Source organism: Bactrocera tryoni, chromosome 5 (assembly GCF_016617805.1).
Source record: "Bactrocera tryoni isolate S06 chromosome 5, CSIRO_BtryS06_freeze2, whole genome shotgun sequence".
Taxonomy (NCBI): domain Eukaryota; kingdom Metazoa; phylum Arthropoda; class Insecta; order Diptera; family Tephritidae; genus Bactrocera; species Bactrocera tryoni.
Window position 1 is genome coordinate 35,608,359 of NC_052503.1, and position 17,810 is coordinate 35,626,168.

General features: G+C 34.5%; 1 protein-coding gene across 3 annotated transcripts; it reads left to right on the forward strand.

Annotated features, from left to right (window-relative positions):
* The first annotated feature begins 5,995 nt into the window (after nt 1-5,995).
* Nucleotides 5,996-17,060, forward strand: LOC120776481 (cyclin-T). Of its 3 annotated transcripts, none has more exons than XM_040107157.1 (10): nt 5,996-6,422; nt 6,486-6,721; nt 6,822-7,150; nt 7,215-7,260; nt 7,375-7,465; nt 7,530-7,995; nt 8,570-9,835; nt 10,785-11,869; nt 12,567-12,834; nt 14,711-17,060. In XM_040107157.1, exons 2-9 carry the CDS (start codon nt 6,534-6,536, stop codon nt 12,807-12,809), a joined length of 3,714 nt encoding a protein of 1,237 aa, XP_039963091.1. In that variant the 5' UTR covers nt 5,996-6,422; nt 6,486-6,533; the 3' UTR covers nt 12,810-12,834; nt 14,711-17,060. The 3 variants fall into 3 exon arrangements, with proteins under 3 accessions (XP_039963091.1, XP_039963092.1, XP_039963093.1); XM_040107158.1 differs by having other exon boundaries at nt 6,505-6,721; XM_040107159.1 differs by lacking the exon at nt 12,567-12,834 and having other exon boundaries at nt 5,998-6,422.
* The last annotated feature ends 750 nt before the right edge of the window (nt 17,061-17,810 follow it).

The following is a 17,810-nucleotide window of genomic DNA, read 5'->3' on the forward strand; positions in this document are numbered from 1 at the left end:
TGAATATAAAAATATTATATAAAAAATCAATTACACACTCAATTACTTATCGAGTTAACCCTAGAGAGTCAGTGCGGTAAGTGAAATGAAGTTTGTCATCATGGAATAATTAAGAAATACCTCCCAATTTACGCTACGATCAATACATATGTACAAGTTTTTCAATAAATAATTAATATTTAGAAAATATAGATGAAGAATTAAAAAGAAACAAATATATATACATACATATATCTATACATTAAAAGGATTTTAAAAAAGTATTTATTAGAAAGTAAATAAAAATTGAGCTACCTTTAAAATTAATGTGTGTGTGAAGAAATTATAGTACGTTATTAAATAAATTTAGCAAATTAAAATATCACATATGTACATACATAAGTGTTAGGTGAAGCTCACAAGAGCCTCAGGTTTGAGGTTTCAAAATTATAAAGAATCAATTTGCAAACAATTCGTGCGAGTATATGCGATTGGATAGTGTTGTAGTCCTTTGCATATGTACATACATACATACATGCATACATATGTACATATATGTATGTACATATATGTATGTATATGAACCAAATACCTTTATGCATTCGATTTAACGTTATTTGGCAACAATATATACTTATATAAACACTTACATAAGTGCAAGATATGTTTCGAAATTAAATGTACAACAAAATTTAGTAAAACATAGTTCAACTTTCTAAGAGTCTACATACAATTTACCTTACCAAATAAGCGATGAATGTGTATTTATGTGTAAGAAATTTGTAAGCAACCGTGTGAATAATTTAGTTCATATTTATTCACATTTACTCAGAAAAACACAACGAAACATCGTCACTTGCAAATCATTAAGAAAGCAGACTGTGCATCCTAAATTTTCGAAATGTTCGAAATGCTCTTTACTTTTGCTTATAGTATAGGAAAATTAGTTAAATTTACTTAATAGAATTTTATTAGTTTACATAACATGACGAACTGTGAATAAGCTTTGAGTTTTTGAGATTTTGCAACGGGAAATAATCCAAACGAAACTGCATGAGTAGTCTGAAATGACCGATTTTATTTCTGTCGATAAACAAAAACTTCATTAGAAAAAACATTTAAGCAAAGTTAATTTTTGAAAGTAAAAAACAAAATTACAGTAATAAGACCCATAGAAAACGATAACTATAATAACGGAAATGAGAGGAAATATAATTTACGGGCTAACTAGAGGCCGAAAGAAAAAGGGGAGAGCGTGATTTAATTTTTAAGGGTTTACATGAGTTTCCTCCAGCTTTTTTTCAATAATTTTTTCTCATATTAAAATTAAATATTTTATTAGAATTCTTATTGTTACAAACATACACTACTAACAAAGAAATTCTGAAATTTTTGGAAAAAAATATTTTAAACTCAGCCATTGCGATGCCATTTCCGGTGACACATTTAGAAAAAAGATGCGTCCGCGTTGGCAGGAAAACCTTACAGGATCAACTGTGAAAAAAACGTGTTTTAGTTAAAACCTTAACTTAGTACTTGGACGAAGAAAAAAAATCGGATTTTTGGCAGACATTTTTTCAAAAAAATTAAAATTCGCGATTTTTTTTTCAAATATTTGTAACCGATTAAAATCCTTCGTCCAAGTCTTTAAGAATTATATCTCAAAGACCTGTGTAAAATTTCATGAGGATCGGTTGAGTAGTTCTAGAGAAATCTTGCCAACCGACATCAAAAACAAAGTTTCGAGAAAAACGCGTTTAAAGACGACGCATTTGGCCTAGCTAGCCTCGAGCGCATTCTCAACGCTGTATCTCCGAAACTAGTACTCGGATCAACTTGAAAATTTAGGATAATATTCTAGAAGGATTGTAGAATTTAATAAGATAAAAAAAATCGATGTTTTGAAACCCGTAAACTCATATAACCCCTTAAAAAGAGTTTATTTCGATTTCCGCCGAAACTGCGAGTTCTGTAGAAAAGCTTATGTTGCAAAGTTGTAGATAATGAAAAGATGCATCAAAACCTTTTGGATATAATCTCAAAATTCATGTGATAATCACAAATAAATGCTTGGTTATTTATATAATAATACTTGGTATATATCGTATATATTATTATATATGTAGGTTTTTTATTTTTTCTTACAAATTATTTCCTTTAACAAAATTTGGTGCAAACTCACCTTCTTATTTCCCAAAGACGCTGCATTTTTAGTTTTTGTGTATAAAATATTTTTTTTTTTCCTTATTTTGACGAATCCTATCGAAAATATCGAAAAAAGTCATCAGTTTCATTCAAAAATGCTCATGTCAAAATATATTTTTTTCAAAGTAGCTTTGAATCCTTTATTAGGATTCATAGAGGTGTATGAAATTTTTATACCATCAAAAAGCAGTGATTCCAACGAATATAAAGCCTACTGAATCTGATATTTTAACGTGCGAATTTTCGGTTGAAAAATAGGATTTTTTCGATTTTAAGCCGAAATAAGATTACCTTCTAAATATTTTAAATTTAAAAAATATATTGCTTTTGGGACATAAGAAGTTAAGTTTGCACCTAATTTCGTGAAAGAAACAACATTTTGTGCAAGATACAAATAAAAAAACACTAAAACTAGGTAATTTCAATTTTTCATATAAATTTGAGGTTATGTGAGAAAGAGCTATATACATAAGTTAAAGATTATTCCATTATAACTCCTTAACATAGTCTTGACGGAAATCAAAATAAACTCATTTTCTTCTTCTACTTTACTGGTGTAGATAAATCCTTTTTAACTTTTAAAAATTCGACCACGCCCCTCTCCAAATTATTTTTCTTTTCATTTATGTTATTTTAGCTTTAATTTTCAATGGGTTTCAATCTAATATGAATTTATTGGTTTTTTAATCATTTTCTATGGCTGCTGCACTGGTTTAATTGTAGACTTTCAAATTCAGCAATTTTCGACATTTGACTCTCATTCCTACCGTTTTGGATGTTAGCTCCTGTTGCAGAATAACTCGAGGTTTTTATATGTACCCTCTAGTGCTTAGAAGGTTTATAGAAATTATTAATTTTGGAAACAGTTATAAACTAAGACAACCCAGAAAAAACTTAAGTTGCATTAACAATAAAGATTTGCGTTAAATTTGAGGTTAAGTAGAGAATTTGCGACATTTTAAATCTTAATTTTATTCTGATTTATTTTTTAGCATCTAATTCTCCGATTTTTACCAAAATGTGATCCTAAAAGCATTATCTCAACATTATTTTAATTTGTTCGACTGACAGACAATTTGTTACTAATATTTTTATTAAAATTTCGTTGCAAATAAACTCACATAAAAAATTCAAAAAAACTATTTCGATGATAGCATTTAAAAGCAAAAAAAGCTTAAAGTTACAACTACATAAACACATATAAATATGTGTGTGAATAAACGGAAATTCACACGAGAATGATTATAACAAGTATTATAGATTTTTATAGTGAATCGCAATGAAGCCGAAATTTCTTAAATATCGTAAATTTTAGAAATACTTATGTAAGTAATGTAATATGCATTCCAATGATGAATACGCAACATTTTAGCAAATTTTTTGTATGTTTCATCTCAAAAATAAAAATTATTTTATAAAAAATTAGAAGCTTTCATGTTATTTCGGGATTAAAACTACATTGGCTTAGGAAACTTTGTTATTATATTTTTAAAATGTTGGCATCGGCTACGTCTCAGATGGTCCATCCGTTGAGCACAATTTGCGATGACTCGTTTGAGCATTTCGATTGGTAACGGGCAAATGACACGCCGTTTGTTTTGCTCAAGGCCTGAATCAAAGCGGTATGGTCCGCATGGACTTTAGACTTTACATATCCCCACAGGAAAAAGTCTAACGGTGTAATATCACACAATCTTGGTGGCCGGTCGAACGTGAAATTATCTGCTCACCGAAGTGTTCTCTCAATTAATACATTGATTGATGCTATGTGTGGAAGTGGCGCCGTCTTGTTGAAACCAAATGTCACCAAGATCACAAGCTTCAATTTCAGGTATCCAATAATCAGTTATCATAAAGCAAAAACAGTCACGTTGACTTGACCTTCTCACCGGCATCATTTTGGAAAAGTATGGACTAATGATTCCACCTTCCCACAAGCCACACCAAACCGTTGTATTTTCGGAATTAAAAGGCAGCTTTTGAATCTCTACAGGTTGCTCTTTGTTTCAAATGCGGCAATTTTGGTTGTTTACATACCCATTGAGCCAGACTTGGGTCTCCTCCCTGAACGAAATTTGGCTCGAAAACGTCGGATCTTTTTGGAACTTTTCAAGAGACCATAGAACGAAACGATTTCGATTGGGAAGGTCCAGCGGATTCAGTTCTTGCGCAAGCTGTATTTTATACATTTTCAATTTAAGATATCGACGTAAACTGCGCCAAGTAGTTCCATACGTCAGTCAGAGTTGGAAAATACTCGCACCGACGGACGGTTGTTCAGGACGGATTGACGTCGCGACGAGAGCTGGAATAAGTGGAGATGGTGTAATATGGTACTTCAAGCACTTGAAGGGCAAATAACCAAGTGAAGCAAGGGCTCTAACACTCGATTAAAACAGAGGGGATAATGAATCCCCTCAAACTACAGAGCATACACGGTCTCATTCTAGTACAAAAACTCACATCTGCTGAAGAGCGACGAAATGCACAAGCAGCGGTTGGTGCACAGGCTGGTAGTGATTTCCTCAAAAGTATCAGAATTGTGGTACTGTCCAAAAACCTCCTATCTGATGCTATGGAGGCCGATGAGCTGACCACCCTGCAGGAGGACATTATGGATGAGCTGCTTAAGGGCTAAAAGGGTGTTAACTCTAGGTCAAGTCTATTGCTAATAGACTGCAGGAATGAGGAAAGAGTTTCCTGGCTGACACAGGCAACTTCGAAGCTTGAGCATTGGAAAGGACCAACACTCTCTACGAGGAAGGGGAGGAAATACCGTCAACTCATAATATTACCGTTTTTTCCAGATGAGCACGTAATACGTTGTCGGACAGAAATACAGAAAAATATACCAGATTTAGTACGATCGTCTTGAGATCATGGAATAAGAAGGCGATGAGAGCAAAGATAGCAGATGTAAGGAAAAGGCTGCAGAAGGGAACACTGAACTTGACCAGCCGAGTTAATCAGGCAGCGTTGTTCCCATGGTAGTGGTGGAGCAGCCGAAGATTACCTACCATTAACCCAAGGATTATTGGACGGACTATCCACGGAATCCATACAGGCTGCTGGATCCTGCGAAGGTTGAGAATCATTCCAAGAGAAGCCGGCTCTGTAACAGATACCAACAGGTAACAATAGATACCAACAGGTAGAGAAATGGCAGCCTCGGCTGCTATCTGGAACAGTTTCATTTCCGATAAAAGTATTTGTATACCTTTTATTAGAAACAAAGGAAACAATATATTTTGTTCTTAAATAAATATTTATAATAAAATATTTTACTTTGGAATGAACTCTATAAAATAGTTATAACTATGTATGTGGGTAAATTAAAATTTAAAAATTTTTTTTAAATAACATACAAAATATTAAAAATTAGGCTAAAAATTAGTATATATGACTTTTGCAATAAAAAATAATATAAATATATATTACGCAGATGTCAATAAAACTTAACGAAACTATCTTGCTTTAGATTGTATTTGAATTTAGGCAACTCTGATTTAGTTTTGTGCGTTGGAACTCTGGCGACATGTGTTTTATGCTTAATGATGCCGTATGTTACAACTCTAAAATTGTGTTGGTGCACAGTATAAAATGACAGGTTTTCAATATCTCTACATTATTAAAGCAATTTGATTGCAAAGTTTTCACTTAGGTGTTACTGACCTGAGTTAAAAAAGACACGTCTTTCAATAAATTAATACCAAAACCTATAAGTTTGTAAATGTAAACGCATACACGCAATATGGCATCATTGTTAACATTATGCCTCAGCATCCCTGTGTTTCGTGAAAAAAAATTTCTTTTTCGTGTTTCGTGAAAAAAATTTTCGTTCCTATTTTTCTAAATTGTGCTAAAAGTGTAAAGTGAAGTGTATTTTCGTTGAAATTATATTAAATTTCTCTATAACGAGAATTTATAAGTGCTAATCTTATACTTGTGTATTGGCAAAGTGAAGGAATTGCACATACAAATGGAATTACACTGAATTGTATTCGGGGAAGTTGTGACGACTTTGTTCATGATTATTCTCCTCACACACACACACACTCCCTTCCCTGTTAATGGTAATTGCATTTTAGCCAAAACTCCTTAGCCTCTGCCCTTAGTTTTGAAATGAAAGTTTAAGAATATCTGGATTTGCTCTGGTTGACCCTGTTCCCAGTAGCTTTGCGTTTAATAATATACATACACGCTTACGTTTTCACGTTCGCAGGTAGTTCGTCCATCTGGTAAGTTCACTATAATAGTAGTGATATACAGCAAAACATTTATGTCATTGGCACATATTATAGCTAAATACCTGTTCTATAGCAGTCGGGAGATTCAATTTTTTTGTCAAAATGAGTAGTGGCGGTGCTTCAGCGGGGCCTGGGCCTTCTGATAAGGACAAAGATTCACATTGGTACTTCAGCGCTGAACAGCTATCGAACTCACCAAGTCGACGACAAGGAATCGATCCAGATGCCGAACTCTCATATCGCCAAATGACTGCATATCTTATTCAAGAAATGGGACAGCGTCTGCAGGTGTAAGTTAATAACTACAACTGGTAAACAAATTGATGTTTTTCCTTTGAAAAAAAATGTGCATTTCTATGTTGCTTATATATTTGTGTTGTGCACTTACAGCTCACAGCTTTGCATAAATACTGCCATTGTGTATATGCATCGTTTCTATGCCTTCCATTCCTTCACTCATTTCCATCGCAATAACATTGCGGCTGCGAGTTTATTCTTAGCTGCTAAGGTCGAAGAGCAGCCTCGAAAGCTTGAACATGTTATAAAGGCTGCTAACAAGTGCCTTGGCCAGTCAACATCCTCCACTGCAGACGCGTATTATATAGAACAAGCGCAAGAGCTGGTATTTAATGAAAATGTACTGCTACAAACTCTTGGGTTTGATGTTGCTATTGACCATCCCCACACTCACGTAGTAAAAACTTGTCATTTGGTTAAAGGTAATACAATTTAAAAGAATATAATTTTTTGTTTAATATTAATATTATAAATTTTTCTTTTCAGCCTGCAAGGACCTAGCACAGACTTCTTATTTTCTGGCTTCTAATAGGTTTGTTATTTTTTTAATATGTTACACAAAAGGCTACACCATTATTACTACGGTTAAATCCTAAAATCATGTGTGACAATTGATTTTAAACCGAAATTTGAATTTTCTATGTAGCCTTCATCTGACATCTATGTGCCTACAATACAAACCGACTGTAGTTGCTTGTTTCTGTATCTACTTGGCTTGTAAGTGGTCACGATGGGAGGTAAGCATACGAAAGTTTTGCTAATTTCGATAGAAATAGTTGAAAGAGTATATAATTGAAACAGATTCCACAATCAACGGAAGGCAAACATTGGTTCCATTATGTAGATAAAACTGTGACTATGGATCTTCTAAAGCAATTGACGGAAGAGTTCATAGCAATTTACGAAAAGAGTCCATCGCGTCTCAAATCCAAATTGAACTCAATAAAAGCTCTTGCTCAAAATGCAAGCAACCGCGTAATCAATAAGGAGAAGAAAGGTGCAGCCGAAGAGTGGAAAATGGGGGATATGATGAAAATGTATGCACACGATGGTAGTGTTGGTAGCAATAGTAGTAACAGTAATCAGCCTTATGCTACGACCTCTTTAAGCGGTGATTCCACTCAGCAATCCTCCGCATTGTTGCCGCCACCACCACCACAGCCGCAGTTGTCGCGTAAAGGTGATTTGCATTCCAGCCAACACCGTTCCCATCACAATTCGACGTCTCATCATTCGAAGATTAATTTTCCTCCTACGGATGTTCTTGGTAAGGAATTCTTATGGCATTTATTCCCTCTTTTCAATAGCACAAATGTAAAGGTATTTCAATAGGCGTTTTGAGTCAATTATTAGCAATGAAAGTGAAAAAGTTTAAACCGGGTTTAGTAGGAAATATTCCTTATAACAAATTGGTAATATTATTGTTGCATTTTTTTATCTATTAAGTCCTTACTATCAGTGCGAGAGTAATGTTTGACCAACTTTGCTATTGTTTACTTCATTATATTTCCAAATGTGTATAGTTTAATATGTTGTATTTATTACTTTGTGAGTTTGAGTTCATTAAAATATCAGCATTTAGTCATAAATAGTATACACCTTAACGATTTGTTTAACTTCTATAGACTTTTTGTTGAACAGAAAAGTACTCTAGAACTCTCTTGAATACGTTTTTGCGTAGTGTACGAAGTAAGTTCCTATTTCGTACTGTACTATTTCTGTTGACCAAAAGTCGGAATAATTTTCCTTAATTTCAGAAAATTTAATATCATATCTAGCAATATATCGATACAGACGTCAAATAATATACTAATTTTTATTAATTAAATACATCATTCCAGACCATAAAAGCAGTCACAAACAACCGCCGTTTAGTGGAGTTGTTAGCCGACCACGTGATCACTCACAATCGTCTCAAGGCCATCAACAAGCAATGGTTCCAGGCAGTTCGTCACGATCCGGTCTTCCATCATCCAGCGGACGATCTCTGAGCAGTATACCTGGTCAAAGTGTGCAACGACAGACTTTACAAGGTCATCAATTAGATGTGAACTATCATAAATCTCGTGATAAGAGTAACATTGTGGGTTCATATCCACATAATGCGTCATCGCAATCGCATGCTGGACATAAGGTGTCGCAAAAACAAGACCCAAATCGAGTGATACAGAAGGAGCAGGCTGCTGGCAAAATGCCCGAACCTGGAAAAGGCGCCAGTAGTAGTAGTAGTAGTAGTAGCAGTAATAAACTATTCCCACCTACTTCCTCAATGGCGACCATGCCACAATATGGTAGCAACCCGTCACAGTTGCAAAGCAAATTGGATATGGGTCAAGATATGTCACGTAATATAATGCATGGTCAACGTTCTTATGGGGTTAACAATGGGTCTGGTAATGTGCCGATATTGGGTAGTTATCAGCCACCGCACGTACGGCAGAGTAGTAATACCGCTAGTAACAATGGCAAACATGATTTATCGAAACCCGCATCCGTCCACCTTCAACAGCATGGTAAACAGCCAACTATTCCAACAGAATCAGTGTACAACGCTGGCACGCATGACGTTCAGCAAACAGCTGCACATGTACAATCACATCCGAATGCTGGTTATATGATTCCACGGCCGCCAGAGGGTTCACACAACGAAGAGGCCAATTCCACACAGTTACCGTCAGTGCATGCGATGCTGCAACAGCCAACGAACGCTAACCAAACAAAGACCTCTATGTTTAGCCCCGACTGGAGTCAACAACAGCAACAGCAACAAACACAGTTAATGTCTTCAAATGCTTATGTTAATAATAACATGTCAACAGCCGCTGTGGGCGATGCATATAATTATAAAATGCCATCTAGCAAGGAGGGAGGAGAGCGAGAGAAAAACGATCGCGATCGTATGGACGCTAATGCGACAGCACCTAAGAAAGACCGTAACCGCGGAGCACATCCTGGAATGGATATTACGAGTTCAATGCTTATGAGTGTACGACCAAATACTTCGCAGACACAGTTTCACCAACAGTTACAACAGCAACAACAACAACCGTCTTTAAAAATAAGCATGCCAAAGAAATCAGACTCGAGCATTATCGGTGAACTTACTGGTAGGATCCACTGTCATTTTTCTACAACATTTTTCTTAAGCTTTGGCGTAATTACTGCTTTTTTATAGAGTCTTGAATTGACTCGTTTTAATCGATTAAATATTTGTGTTATGAAAGTCTGGGACATTCAGTTTTTCAACTTAGACGACGTAGAGCAAAGATGTAGAAGTTATAACTTTTTCAATTTAAAATTGTGTATGTCCTTTAGCTTCTATAGGTGTTGATTTAGTAGTGCTTGAGGTTTGTCTAGAGCTAACATCTTTTCGTATATGAAACAAGAACAAACGTTAACTTTGGTTGCACTGAAATTTTAATACCGTTCACAAATAAAATAGTTGCAGACAAAGGGTGCGTGAGAAACGAGAGTAACCCTTGAACAGCTTCGCTCTGTATACTGTAGCAGGTTAAAGTCATACTTTTCCAGAATAGCCTCTGACATATGAAACATATGTCCAGCATCCAATGAGTCCCCTCATGACCCTAGTCGCCCGTTTGAATGCCCTGCTAACCCTACACATCTGACAGCCTTCTCCCTTTAGTCCGATCCCATCGAAACAGCACGTTTCCTTACCATCCTAAAGGGATTAGGTACCCATTACAACATCAACAGTAATTTATGCCAAATTTCGTGAAGATATCCTGTTATATAAAAAAGTTTCTATACAAGTTCCTGATTTAGCTTTGGTTTGGTATCTATATGCTATATTGAGCCGATAACGCCTATTCCCACAAATCAGCATCTTGGTGACAGAAGGATGTATGCAAAATTTCAGATCGATATGTCAAAACTGAGGACTAGTTTGCTTAAATACAGATAAACAGGTCCACATGACTAATTCGACTCAGCTCGTCACGCTTATTATTTATGTACATTTTTATAGGGTTCCCGACATTTTAAACCATTACATTTTCAAAATATAAATCACAAGTCGAAAATTCCAATTTACAGGTATGAATGCCGGTATCAAACGTCCCAATGAAGGTGCCTACAAACAAGAGGAGGAACAAAATAAAATTCGGAAACTTGATACTCAACCTACATTGTCTTCGTATAATGAATCCAAAACAGGAGATAGTAACAAACTGCATGTGGTAAATGGAATAGAAACTAATCCTGACATGGTGAGGAGTTTGTTAAAAGAAAGTCTTTGCCCTTCCAATGCTCTCTTGAAAACGGAACAATTGGGAGCACTTAGTCTGCAACCACCAGCTGAACTTTTCGAACCATCCGTACTAACCTCGGCTCCGGATGTAACCGTTGCATCGGCTGAGACGTCGCTAAAATCGACAAGCCAAAGTAGTGGAACTGAGCCATCATCTATGGAAATCAATGATGCTGGCAGTAATAAAGCAGAAAAGAAAAAGAAAAAAGACAAGCATAAACATAAAGAGAAGGATAAGTCGAAAGATCGCGAAGAGCGTAAAAAGCATAAAAAAGATAAAGACAAGCACAAGGAACGTGATCGGAGCGAATCAGAAAGTGCCGGACATGTAAAGATTAAAATATCGAAAGATAAAATTGAAGGAACTGCCGAATGTTTAAAAATCAAAATACCAAAAGAACGTATAATAAGTGATGTGAACAACAGTACGAGCAGTGCTAACAATAGCTCCACAGATAGCGGTAGCAATATGCATCCGGCACCAGCGTTAAAGATTAAAATCAGCAAAGATAAATTGGAAAACTATGCGACAGACTCCTCGACACACACAACTTTACAACAAGCGCAGGCGCTGACACAAACGGCAGCTGGCTTCTATTCGTCCTTCGTAACACCCAATAATGCAACGACAACCACGTCACATAGTAGTAGTGGTGGTAGCAGTAGTAGTGGGAAAAAGAAAGACCGGGATCGTGACAAGGATCGTGAGCGAGAGAAAGACAAAAAACGGGCTAGCAATGAGGGCATTAAATCGAATGGAAGTGGTTCATTCCATTCGGCAATGATGTTACAAGGCGGTACAGGGGGTTCACTGCTTTCACATCCGCCACCAACAGCTGTCGTGACGCCGAAAAGCCAAAACGTCAACAAGGTAAGCACCGTATAATTGTAATCGAAATTAATTAATGGGTATTGAAGGTCATTAACACATTTGCTACTACTATACTACACAAATACTATTTATCATACACAATTCATGGACACTCACGTATTTCTATTGATATTATGTACAAAAAGTCTTCACAATTAAAAATTTGCGTTTTTGCTATACTCTTCCTTTGAGGTTAAGCATGAAAGTACTAAGTACAACATCTTAATAAAAATGCACATACATATGTACATACATACAAATATAAGACAAGTGGGCTAATTTATTTCAACACAAACATAAACTAACTTAACCATTTAGAAGTTGATTGTAACTGGTCTACAATACTAAAAAAGCCATGTTTTCCCACATTGAACAGCATCAGAGTACTAACATAGGGCTTCAGTATGTGTGGGGTCAAGTATGTGTTCCTAATTTATTCTAACCTTCACTGTTTCAACGAAGAAACCAAAACCGGTCACTTAAAAGAGCAAATAGGAAATATCATTGCTTCATGCATAAGCAAATGGTGTAGGAATTATGTTATTAAGTATTACATATGTATATTAGTCTGTGTTCTAAAATACACAATGAAACGAACTAATCCCTGTGGTAATGGTGATTTTATGAGCGCCTTTCTGGCGTGTTATACCAAAAAATGTAAGGCATTAGCTTGAAACCATTTGAAATGATTTTACAGATGCAACTCTTATCGAATAATATGAATCAGCTCTTCGGAGAGTCGAATGATGATGATGATGATGACTATGATGATAATCAAAGTGTTAATCAAAAAAATTATAAGGATTATCATAAAAACAGAGTTAATAACACGGACTCCTCGTTCGCATACGCATCCACATCCAACAACTCTACGGGTTCTGTACGTAAAAACACCGATTACGGGCAAAAATATTCGCAATCACATCATATGCAACGATGATAAATGCAATCATCACGTAAAATTGGTAATAACACAACGATATCACACAAATAAGGAAAGCATACACGTTTCAGTTTAGTTAAAAACTCCTTTTCTAGCAAAGGCCTAAAAAATTTATCTGATAGCCGTCACAAATTATGAATCTTCAGCAAATGAAAGGTTTGATACAAAAACAAGGATACACATAATTTTTTTTTTTTGATAAGTTGCGATTTATAATTTTTTAAAATCGTTTTAGCTGACTGCCATGCTAAGGCACAAAAAAGAAGAAAGCAAGCCTGATTTAGAACTTTCGTTCTAGCAATGCCTTAAGTGTCATGCTATTTTACATATTATGTATTAAACTGGCCTACAAAAAAATTTGTTTGGTTTGGTGCAGCTCTGTGCGCATCAGCAGTCGGTATAGTAGGTAGGATGAACCACGTTCCCGCTACTAGATGTCAGCTGACAGCTCTAGTTTACCTACAATTCGCATTTTAATTTCCCCGTATACTATGTATGCAAGCACTTGCCAGCCACCGCATCGCGCATCACTCATACGCCCTGGCATACACTAAATAATGTTAGCTTGTATGGTACTGTCCTGCATGAGGTCAGCCGTTTCAAATATTGGCTTCTGGCAATTTATGTGAATAAACCAATTACACTGGCCTACAAAAAAAAATTTATGGTTTGGTGCAGCTCTGTGCGCATCAGTAGTCGGTATCCCGCTACTAGATGTTTTTTCTTTTTTCTTATGAACAAGAGCTGATATGGAAAATGTGACTTGTTTTCTCGTATCAACTCACAAAATACATCCAAAATCAGGTATAAAATCTTAGGCACCAAAATGAGTGTAGGCCAGTTATATAAATACAATGAAATCTCCCATGAACGGACACTGCCGGCACAAGCTGTAGTCGTTGTTGTTTGAGCCGCAGCATCTTTTCGAGTTGACAGTCGTTGGCCGGTTAAAAATCCGACTTCGTTTTGGTTACGTAGACCCGATCGTCGTGGTAGCGAGACAAGCCTTTCTGTCCGGTTAATAGAGTTGTCCGCTTAATAGAATGTCCTTAATAAACATCAAAAAATGTTTGGTCCAGTCAATGTGCTTGGTCAATGGATATGCCCGTTTACTATAGTGTTCGTTGCAGAGCTTTTAATGTGTAAGCTTTTTAAATTGCCCATTTAAAAACGAAATGTATTAAACAAACACTTTTTTGTTATTGTTAAGGGCATGTTAAACTCAAAACACAAAACTCCAAAAAAATGTTACCATCCCAAGCTTTCGCGGTCCGATCTGTACAATTTCTTGGAGATTGTACCGTTGTCTTAAACAATAATCCGTGGCAAATTTTGTGAGGATATCTCCTCAAATAAAAAAGTTTTCTTAAAAAAAAACTTAACCTTGAATGTTCAACTTGTATGGCAGCTATATGCTATAGTGAGCCGATATCGGCGGTTGCGACAAATGAACTAGTTTTTAAGATAAAGATCACGTGTGCAAAATTTCAGACTGATGTCTCAAAAACTGATCGTTTAGTTTGCGTATATACAGACAGACACACGGACATGACTAAATCCACTCAGCTCGTCACGCTGATCATTTATAAATATTTTTTAGAGGGTCTACGACGTTTCCTGCTAGGTGTTAGAAACTTCGTGGCAAATTCAATATACCCTCTTCAGGTTGTAATGTGAGCGTCCTACTTAGATACATAAGTGCTAACTGCATGTGGAGGTGAAATATCCGTCATTTCATAAGTCCAGTGTTATCTTTCCATTTAATTTGTGTTCCGTATCTTATTATTATTATTATTATTTGACGTTCAAAGTCCCAAATGAATGTGAAATTGTATTGTTCTTTATAACAGACGAAAATCTTGTTGCATTGCTCATTGAATTTATATTCTTTTTTACAGTTTTAAAAGAGGCGTTACACTTGGCAGGACTGGCATATACATGCTGCACATACATACATAAGTTGGCTTGCAAAATATTTCACACACTTTACGTACATTAAGCTGCTACATACGTATAAGAAAACAAACGAATAAATTCTACAAAAACAAAAACATAAAAAAAAGTAAACTTTATAAAAACGTAGAGAATTTTTAATTTAATGTTCGGCCAAGGCACTAACTTCGCCATGAAATAAAAACACAGTGAAAACAACAATATTCACACATCATTTCATTGCTACATGAGATATAGATATTGCGTTATGGCGTCCCATTGACGCACGCAAATTCGATTGACGCATTTACTACTTAAATTATTAATTACGCTGGAGTAAAGGCAAATCAATTTCATTTAGAAACAGTGCGGTTCCTCTACGTTGTAATATTGTTTCAGAAACATGTAAACGACAACAACAAACTATTGCGAAAATAGTTTGGCGCACGGAAGTGAAAGTGTTTTGAAAAGTGTTTATAGTTGCTAATTCTCATGCGTAATGAGATGGAAAACCATAAAGAATCTCGCATGTAAATATACACCGGAAGAACGTATTTAGTATTTGAGCGAATCTGCAGAGCACGCGCGTATAAGCAAATAACTAAACATACATACGAGTATATAAACAATGTTAATACTGGCTTCTACTTTCACTTTCGTTTTTAGTGAAGCTACGTTTGTATTTTTTTTTTAATTTTTTTTTTTTTTTGGTTTTTTGATATTAATAAAATGTTTGAGTGAAGAATTTTAACAATTGTAGCAATTGTTGCTTTATAATACTTAGCATTTTTAATAATTTCGTATAATAAATGTAAAATATATGAATTTTCTATTCTTGAAAAAGTTGTGTAAAACTAATTGCATTGAAAATTTTTCTTTGATTAGCAACTGTTTAACAGAATTCCTGTATACCTGAAAAATGTAAAAAAAAATCAAACATGAAAATAATAATTTATTGCGCTAATATGTCTGAATTTAGAAAATATGCTCATTTTGCAATGTAAGCGTTTGTTTCATATGCAGCAGCACACGGCAATAGTGTTGAAAATATATTATTTTATATTTTTAACTTTTATGCGGGCAATCAATTGTATGCACATACAAACATACATATATAGAAATATATGTTGTTGTAATGGGCATTATTAGTGAAATGGCGCACGTATTCGGATGCAATGTTTGAATGCTGTCGGCGCTCTTCGGTATTCTGCTATACACTAAAGTATTAAAGAATTTAGTGTTTATGAACAACATGAAAGTTTTTCTATTTTTTTCGAAAAATATAAGTTTTTTTTTCAAAAATATAAATTTTATTTTTTTTTTTCAAAAATTTTTTTTTCGAGTTTTTTTTTCAAAAATAAAAGTGTTTTTGCATTAGCATCTTTTCAAGTTTAATATAATCTTATAGCATTTAAATAAACTTAAGTTAGCTACTAGTTAGAATAAAACAATTTGATATTTTGTTTTTTGTTTTTTGCTTTTCATTTTTTTATTTTTTGTTTTGCTACAACAGTGATGAATGCAATATTTTTTAATTCAAATCTCTGTTGTTTGCAATTTTGATAAAAAAAAGTTCGGCGATCGCAATTTTAACAGCATACTTTCAGCCAACATACGTAACGGGCTTATGTGTGGCAAATACATATTTTGCATAATTTCTGTTAAGGCTGCATTAAACTCTGCCTTGGAATGCATGAGAAAGTTGAAATGACTAGTTTTACATTTTATACTTAATGCTGAACTGTCACACGTGATCAAACGTCCACACAACAATATTCACACAAACATATTTCGCCATACATAAATGGGCCCACACAAAAGTATGTGTGTATCCTCGTTTGTGTATATATTCACATACGCCTACCACATACATATATACTAATACGTACATATGTACGTACGTTTATTACAAGTAATACAGAACTCCCAAATACGGTCATCGTAAGTTTAACTAAATAAGTAGCAATTGAAAACAAGTAAAACACATAAATACCATGTGTAAGCATACATATGTACATATGTATGAGCAGAAACCAACAAAAGCCAACACAAACAATTTAATTTATAATTAACAAATGGTAAGCAGCAGTTAGCGTTTCAAACTAACATTAATTTCATTGCAATCTATTTGCAGTTACAAAATCTAAGAGATCGATTATTGAAATATTTTCCAAGCCGTTAAATAAATTCTATTTAAGCACGGACAAAGGTTTTAAGCGAAAATTAAGTATTGTTGTATATAAAAATTAGAAATACAAAAACACTATATGGAACAATTGTATTGGATGCTAAAAATAGAAAGAAAAAAAAAAAAAACAAAAACAAACAATTTAATGCATTGAAATTCATATAAAGGTTATTATATATACATAAATAATATTATAAAATAAATAGCACGATTGTAGCAAACATAGTTTTAAACAAAGTCGGCGAGTAAAAGAAAATGGAAGGATAGCGGACGAGACCGTGGCTTAAGCTTATCGTTGTATGTATAAATTCTATAATTAAGTCTTATCATTAAATCCTATCATCATAATTATCATCCACAATTGTACAATAATGTATTAGTTTTAGTTTTACAATTGTCATTGTCCTTAATAACTTACACATAGAAGCAATAAACAAATTTCATTTGGCCTTTCATAAAAATAATACAAAAAATATATCGAAGGTTGCGTCTAATTTTTCTAAATAAATAAAAATTCTATTAAGAAAAATAATAAAAATAAATGATTGCTGCATTATATTCAGATGAAAGATATCTATAAAAACAAAAAACTGTGTTGTTATTTGCCAGTGGTTTTTGTTTGGCGTGAGAGTCAAGCTAAAATTTTCGGAACTATTTTCTAAATTCTAGTAGACCAACAATTTACAACTCCAAATCATTTTATCATTGCTTCATTTAATTTCGATCGCGAATTCGAATTCTTCAGCACAGTTGAACCACCTAAATATCTAAAAATCGTTCCCACGACAGACGAATCTACGTAATCGGAACGGAGCCACATTTTTCTGCTCGTTTGCTTTCGCAGAGATCATCCCTGCAGTCACCTGCTTGTATCGGAA